Source organism: Alligator sinensis, unplaced genomic scaffold (assembly GCF_000455745.1).
Source record: "Alligator sinensis unplaced genomic scaffold, ASM45574v1 scaffold1097_1, whole genome shotgun sequence".
Lineage (NCBI taxonomy): Eukaryota > Metazoa > Chordata > Crocodylia > Alligatoridae > Alligator > Alligator sinensis.
Window position 1 is genome coordinate 1,385,689 of NW_005841950.1, and position 8,595 is coordinate 1,394,283.

An 8,595-nucleotide genomic window follows, 5' to 3' on the forward strand; every position below is an offset into this window, starting at 1 on the left:
AACAGAGAGTAATAACAATGATTAGAAGCCTGGGAAACATGACTTACAATGAAAGGTTGAAAGAACTAGGGTTATTTAGTCTGGAGAAGAGAAGATTGTTGGGGATTTTGATAACAGGCATCAAATATCTGATAGGCGATTATAAAGAAGATGGAGATAGCTTCTTCTCTGTGGCAGCAGGGAACAGGACTAGAAGCAATAGCCTCAAACTGCAGCAGAGGAAATTTAAGTTGGAGATTAGAAAAAAACATTCTGACTATGAGGGTGGTGAAGCGTTGGAACAAGCTATCTAGAAAAGTTGTGGAATCTCCACCACTGGAAGTCTTCAAGAGCAGGTTAGACAGATATTTGGCTGGGATGGTTAAGTCAGGGATGATCCTGCCTTGAGCAGGGGGCTGGACTAGATAACTTCCCAAGTTCCCTTGCAGCACTACATTCCTATGATTCTAAGCCCCATTTTATGAACAAGCTAACTTGAAAACTTGCTGTATTTGAAGAAAGATTAGAGGATACCTGGACAACAAAAGCACTGTTTCAGTATACACTAGATCCTTAGCTTAGCAGGTTCAACAAAACAATACATGACATGCCTACAACCACGAAGCAGATATAAAAAAATAATGCAGGAAGGATGGCAAGAGCTACAGACTAGGGACAGGATCCTATTCCACCTATTAGGTGCCTAAGAGGATGTAGGCATCTGAATGTGACCCTGTTTCACCCTGCTCAAGTCTTGGGAAACAGTCAACACAGAAAGTGGGTGAGTCCTCCTCTTCCTCACTGCTTTTTGTAACTTAGTTGTACAGCTAAATTGAGGGCATGTTACCAAAGTAGGCACATTCATGTCTTTTCAGTGTGGAATAGTGTCACACTCCAACACCTAGATACCTAACAGGTGGAATAAGATTTGGTCCTAACTTTCTTTTCCTGCGGTATGACAATGGATTCTTATTTCTCGATATTACTTGTTTCTTTACAACATGTATGCGCATGGGTGGATCTAGGATTTTGAAAAGAGTGGGTACAGGTGGTATGGCACATCATCATGTATGACACAACAGACATTTTGCTCTAAAGAGAAACTAGATATTTTATTAATATGCTAGGGGGCTAGCACTATACAAATATAACTATTGGAAAGTGCACTAACTTTCTAGATTTTAGGGGTGCACTGATAGAGATTTTTTGGGCCGATACCAATCAGCCGATGTTTAACAAGCCATATCGGCCAATACCAATCCAATTGCCGGTATGCAGCCAGGCAGCTTGGAGAGAAGTCTGGCTTGTAAGTCTGTTATGGGGGAAGGGGCAGAGGAAGTGGGGTGGAGGGGAGATCGAAGCCCTGATGATGAGGGGAGGAGCGGGCTGGCGCAGGGGCAGGGCATGGGACAGAGCTGGGAGCGGCTCATCCAGGGGGGTGGCTCCTGCTGCTGCACATACCCCAAGAGGGCATGGGGGGCATATGCTCCCAGATCTGTGTGCGGGGCTGGGCCCAGGCTGCCACGAGGCTCTTCCCACCAGGGGGCTGGGCCAGGCTGCGCTCAGAGCAGGTGGCAACAGCACTGGGAGTGAGACTACGGGGGGGGAGGGGAGCTGCAGCCACCCCAAAATTCACCATAGCCCCCCAAACCTCTTCCCAGCAGCACCGCCACTGCATACCCCAAGCACAGCACAGCCCAGCCCCCGACCAGGAAAAGCCCAATGCTGCCCTGGCCCCAGCCCGCAGCAGCAGCCCCCACACACAGATCCAGGGCACAGGCCCCCCATGTCCTCCCCAGGTGCATGCAGCAGCAGGAGCCCCCTCTCTCCCCACACTCCTCAGACAAGCCACTCATGGCTCCTTCCTGCGTTCTGCCCAGCTGTAGAGCCCCTGCCCCTTCCCTACTCTCTCCCTTGTCACAGGGGCCTTGATCTGCCCCTCCATGCTGCCGGGCTGCACTCCTGGCCACCTGTGGGCTGTGTTGCGGCTGAGCATATGCACTGGGCATTTATTGGCAACATTATCAGCCACATCAGCCAAAAAAGGTTGATTGCCGATACTGTCAATTTTCCTTATTTTGGTGCTAATCTGATATGGGACTGATGTATTGGTGCACCTCTACTAAATTTATATATAAGTTTTTTAAGAACTAGGCAAAAATAGTCAAAATAGACAAAAGCTATTGTTTCATTAGTCCTGTAGTTATTATTGTTAAATGCCCAGCTCTCATACAGATCCATAAATCAAAATATAGCCTTCTTGATCATCTTAACAGTACCTCCAATACTTCACTGCCAGTCATTTCTACATCTGAGTTAATATTACCACACCTGAGCTAAGGATTTTAGCTAGAGCTACATACAATCTGTAGGGCTGTAAAATTCAAGACAGACATTATTAGGAATGGCTAAGAGACAGCAATATTGCAGAAGAAAGGACAGGTGAATAGTGGAACATCAAGACTATTACAAAGGACTGAGGGTTTTTAACACCTGTGGAGTACAGAGAGATTAGTAGGAATCAGGGAGATTATGATGAGATTTGAATCGACTCAAGGCTGCCTGAACAGAAATGCCATTGCACCTCCCAAGCAGCTGGTTTTAAAGTTTGACGGGAGCAGGAATCAATGGCGGGGTGCACTGCTCCCCCAGATCCACCCGTGATGGAGCATTGAGACCTCAGATGACAGCAACCCAGAAACCTCCTCCTAATCTCCAACCTAAATTTCCTCTGCCACAGCTTGAGACTACTGTTCATAGTTCTGTCTCCTATGACCACAGAGAAAAGCTAATTTCCATCCTCTCTAAAATCACCCTTCAGGTATTTGAAGATTTTTATCAGATCTCCCCTCAGTCTTCTCTTCTGCAAACTGAATAACCCTGGTTCTGTCAATCTTTTCTCATTAAGTCTTGTGTCACAAGCCTCTCTAATCATTTTTGTCACTCTCTGCTGCGCTCTTTTCAATCTGTCCACATCTTTCAGGCTTACAGGGTTTCATGTCTAAAAAAACCTCATGAAAAATTTCACCTTTTTTAGTTCTGCCAATGAACCTGCCAAACTTCTTTGTGACTACAACAGTCTCATAACAGTCTCATATTAGCTGCTCTGCTAATCTACCTTCTCTTTAGCTAACCTTGTGTTTTTGAACATGGTACAAAATCATTATAATAAAGCCCCCCAGAGGACAGGCAGAAAAGTTCATAAAAAGGAAGTTTTCTATAATAAGGTTAGTCAACTTAAGGCATCATTAGAACAAAGAAATTGCTTGCTGGTGCAGTGGTTGTTATAAATAGACTTTGTTATGAGGTTGCACATAAGAACCATAGGAAGATGTGTCATAGAAGTCATACATTTTGTAAAGCTCAGGATAAACCAGTTCTATTCATTACAAAGCACAGGATTTGGAGCTGGTCTAGGTTAGATCCCTCAGATGGATACACAGGTCTTCTTGGGTTGTTGCAAGCTGGTATTTTACAGCTGCCCTGATCTAACTACTGTGTGACAGAACAAAAGCCCGGTAGTGTGATTCTGACCACATGTTGCTGTAAAATGATTGACTTCCATTAAATTATACAATATTTAAATTGATAGAAGGTCAAAATGTGGATCTGTTCTGGTTGCTAGCAGTTATAACATGGTGACACCATCCCCTGAGAACAAGGCAAGCCTTGTTATACAGGTACTACTACCCTTGAGGCATGCCATGGTTGAGTGATCTGTCCAATACCCCATGGTGATTCAGGGACAGAAGTGGGCCATAATCTCTGGCATTTCCTGCTTCCAAGGGTTAGCTCAGTTGATATGACCATGTTATTCCCTGTTTAGAGCTAAGCCCATTCCTCAGTCAAGGTGCTTCTCTTCTGGCACATCAGCTTCACAGACATAGTAAGAACATCTTCACTGTCCAGACCACAAAAAGCCTGTACTACTCTGAGACTGAACCAGTGAAGGGCAGGGTGGCTAGAGACTGAGCAGAATACCAAGCCCATGGGCTGCTGCTTGGCAGGGTGTGCGATATGGAGAAATCCAAATCTAAGAGTTTTACTACCTGAAACCTAATTCCTAAGCAAACTGCTGCCTCTCTTGTCTGAGCTGTTAATGGCTAAAACTCTTCCTTTCCTCCTGCTTAATTTGGGAACTTCCTCTTAGACCCCACTTCTCACTACACCTGCTCACCTTTGCTGTTGTGGATACCTTGTTATGTGTCTCCCACCTGTCTCTCTCTCTCTTGAGGTCTGGTACAAAACCTAGTGAATGAATAGTTAAGTTCCATTAGCTTCAATGTACTTGACATCAGGCCCACAGTGCTCCTACTAACAGCTCTTCTCATCAGACAGCAGCTCTTAACTCAGGCCAAGACTCCCCCTTCCAAGCAATAAAGGCCCCAAATGGTGATCTTCCACAGCACTCACCCAATCCAATGTGCTATCCTTTCCCCTGCCAAAGAGGTAGCAACCAAGACATGCTTAAGTCGTGCCCAGTGAGCAAGACAAGACAGAAGCCCAGACTTGCACTTTTCCTTGCACTTCTCAGCCACAAATATGAGGGCCAACTCTCTCCAAAGGGGACGCTGCTCCGGCAAGAACTGGGGTAAGGAACTGCTGCTTCCAACCAGCCCACGCTCATGGAAGTCTCGAGATGTTCTTATATTCCTATCTGATCTGGCACAGCCCTCTATGACTGTCAACTATTTCTTAGAGGCGCCAACATATGTCAAAAGGCAATGTCCTTTTGACACTAGCACCTGTGAAGAAAGAGCAAAGCAGTCCCTATCACATACCTATTCCTCAGCCATCCACCCCCGATAACTATTCTGCCCAAGGATTTTACTCTGCTGCCTGTCACTGCAATACCGAAGTGCCTTCCATGGAAAATCAGCAGCCATTGCTAGTGGACTTCAAGAAATCTTTGCCACTTCTCTTTTTGGTCTCTTTTTCTTGCTCCATACCCTGTCAACACCCTCTGAGCTGCTGGATAGCTAGCTGATGGCTAACGACTCAGCCCTGGAGACAGCAGTGGATTTCCAGGCCTGTCATTTATCTTGATAAATTTTTGTGCTTGTTTTGCTGTCCCCTCTGGCTCTTGTTTCCAGTATGAGGATGTGCTTCCCTGATATGGAAGGAAACAAAACACAAAACAAAAGCAGAGATTTCAGGCTTCTCTTGTTACCTGCTCAGCACATCTCCCCTTTGGGGTGAAACTTCATAGGCACACCTTCAACACCTTCCAGTACAGAATCTCAAAGCACTAGCTGATCTTCTCATTTGCCCCATGGGAAGGAGATATATTATCCCCATTTTACAGAAAAGGAAACCAAAGCCCAGAAAAGTCTAGCAACCTCCTTAAAGTTATGTACAAGATCAGAGGCACAGGCAAATAACAAAACCTCTCCCATCCCTTTTTAAGTAAAGGAGCCAGGAATTTTCTTTCCCTGATCTATTCCTTCTGATATACTCCCTCCAGAGCAAAGAACATAGCCCAGCACCCTTACTCCCCTGTTCTTTTGATCTACTTCCCAGACCACACTCCCTCCCCATGCCAGAAGCAGATCCCCCAAGGCCTTTACTCCCATTCACCTGATTTTCCTGCTAGATTATATTTTCATTCTCTTGTTTAAATCAACTTTGATGCCCTACAAAGGACAGCATTGCTGGGTTTCACTTTATGTCCTAAAGGCAGTCAGTACAAGCATTTGAGAGCTACAGTAAGCAGCAGAGACACCATGTCTTGTGGGCCTCCCTTGGCACAGATGGGGACTTGAAGTGACGTGAAGTAAAAGCTTTTTCCTATGGGGATATGAAAATAATATCCAGTACATTCCAGCTTCCCCAATAACAATCCGCTGGAGAAGCAAACACTGTGGGAAAGGCTCAGTTTGTTTGTGCTGGGTATTATAAATAGAGTTCCGGCAGCAGGCATGACATTAAAGGAGGAAGAAGGGGGAAGGACAATGGTGGGCTCCGTTTGAACTGGGACTCTGATTAGATTCTAGCTTCCTGCACAACGGCCGGTCACTTCCTGCTTAGTGAGTTTGAAAATGCTGCTATGGTGGGAACCAATAAGGCCAGCCCCAACAGGCACCTAGCAGACCTTGGAGTGTGGTGGGTCCAGCACAGTAGAGCATTGTCCAGATGGTCATGTGACTTGTGCAGGGACCTTGGGAATCTATTCTTGTCCCAGCTGTGTCACTGTTTTGCTGTGGGACTTTGGCAAGTGACTTGGGTCAAATTTTGAATCAGGGATTATGGGATGCCTCAAGTTTTTGAGGGTCTGTTGAGGCATTCAGAGGCAGTGACCATTTTGGAGAGTTTACTGTAAATGTCATTCTATATAAAACATGGACAGCAACAACACATAGGGCTGTTATAAGCTTTTTCACCACTAATGCATTTTGGCTACCTTTGTTTTGCCTTCTGGGTTTCATACTCTCACTTCATGCTCTCAAACTTTTCTGAAACACAAAAATTGGCAACTTATTCTCCACCCCCCTCAAATGAAAGCTAACCTTCCTACACAACCATTTCTTTTTTAGCACTCCAGGATTCAAGGAAAGTACCAAAACGAGCAAGAATCTGGAAAGTCAGCAACACTGGAGCTCTAGATCAGGGGTCAGCAAACTACAACCAGCAAAGATCTGATTTAGGGTGAGGAAGACTAATAAGCTAGGGGCTACGGCTGTATTGCTCAGTTTAAGACTGAAGCAAAACCCAATATAACTTCAATGGAATGAGCTAAAAACAAAATGCAGGGCTATGAAATAGGAGGGAGCTTCATTAACAGGAACAGCTAAAAGACAGCAGAACTGCAGAACAAAGGCTGGCTTGATTGGTGGAAGATCAAGAGCATTAGAAAGGAGACAGGGTCATTAACACCTGTGGAATGGGGAGTTTAGAAGGGCTCAGGTAGATGACAATAACCCATGAAGTCATGGACTCCCTCAACACTACCTGACTAGAAATGTTCCCCTCAATGATTTTAAACTTTGGGTGGAACAGAAATCAAGGGGGGGGGAGCCATGCATGCGTGTGTGCATGTATACGTGGGGGGGGGGCACCTATACCAGTGCACCCTGCCTGGAACTGCCTGATGGTGAAGTATTGGAAACACTATCAAGATGCTCCAGGCTAGATTTCGTTTCATGAAGCTGACTGAGATGCATCCATTTAACTCTAATGACTAAAGCACTGACACAATATCTTTTGACTATGTTTTGCCTCGTTTGTTGTATTTTTTAAACTTTTAAATTCTAGCAAATGAGCGCACATTCCAATGCTTCTGTTTGTATTTGGCTTTGATCTCAAACTAAATAACAAAGCACTAGCCCCCCTAGGCTATTAGTAAAGCGTCTAGCTTTTCTTTAACTGGAGAAAAATGCATGTGGTGCTCCACATCAGTGGGTCTCCACCTTTTTGTACTGGGACCCATTTGTAAACATTGATGGCCAGTCCTGACCCAGTGCCCCTCACTCCCAGCCCACTGCTCCTGCCTCCAGGCCCCCAGTGTGTGGGCAGGGAGTGGGTGTGTGGGGCATGGGGAGCCCTAAGCAGCCCCTCACATGCTGAAACTCTACCAGCCTGCAAGGGAAAAGCCACAGTTTCCCATGTTTTCCTCCTTTCATGGAGAACCAATTTTTAAAGTATGCTTGTGACCCTTTCACAACCCAGAGGTTGAGAAATGCTGCTGTGTGTGATGCTGTGCCACACCTTCTGTGCCCCCCTTTTCAAAATCCTAGCGGTGTTCAAACGCCAGCCTGGGGGGGACAAATGTGGCCTGCAGGCACGGTAGCAGCCTGTGGGTCTCCACACAGGTCTGGGAATTTGGCAGTGGGGATCAGTCAGTGACAATTAACAGAGCTGCTCTTCCACAGCTGTCAAACTCCCAAACCCCAAACTCAGCACATCAGAGCTGGACCACGCCGCTTCCCTCTGCTGGCCAGGTTAAGGCTGCGTGAAGCCTCCCCAACAGGTCAAGGCCCTCCCACTGCAGGGCTGGATGGGGGCCTGGGCACTACATTGGCACCAGCTGCCGGATCCGGGAGACAGACCGCATACCGGCAGAGCAACACTGTTGAGACCAGCCTATGCCGGGGGTGAGCTCTAGCTGAATTCAGTCCACTGATGAATTTGGGGCCTTCAGTGGCGTTAGCAACTCAAATGGGCAGTGAGCGCAGCAGCCTTCACCCTCTCCCTGTCACCCCTTCCAGACCAGCGCCAAACCCGGCGGCCTCCCAGCGCTCCTCTCCCCAAAGCGCCGGCTGCGGGAGCCACGCGATCGGCCGCAGCCGCCGACAACGCGCGGCTTCGCGGCTCCGGCACAAGGCGGGGACACGTAACCCCACTCCCGCGCCAACTCACAGCCCGCAGCGCCATTCACGCCCCGCCTGTGACGCCAGCACCACGTGACCTCCATATCCAGCGTAGCGCGGAGAAAAGGGGAGGGAAGGAGGACGTGGCGCCTGCGCAGTGTGTACGGGGCGGGGCCGGGGCGTGGCGTGGTGGCCCCCTTTGTTTCAAGCCGCGTTTCCCAGGCGGCGGCGCGGGGGGTGGGACCATGCAGATGAGGGGGCGGGGCGGCGCGGGGGTGCCCTCAGTCGGCGCTCGGCGTTCGCGGAGGGA

The 8,595-nt window shown here is 47.7% G+C and overlaps 1 protein-coding gene across 1 annotated transcript in view; it reads left to right on the plus strand.

The window, feature by feature from the left end:
* The window catches only part of OAZ2 (ornithine decarboxylase antizyme 2), a 70,447-nt gene that overhangs the window by 38,891 nt on the left and 22,961 nt on the right, over positions 1-8,595 (plus strand). The window contains 1 exon segment of the mRNA XM_025199901.1: positions 7,917-8,069. Coding sequence (XP_025055686.1) covers positions 7,917-8,069 — 153 coding nt within the window.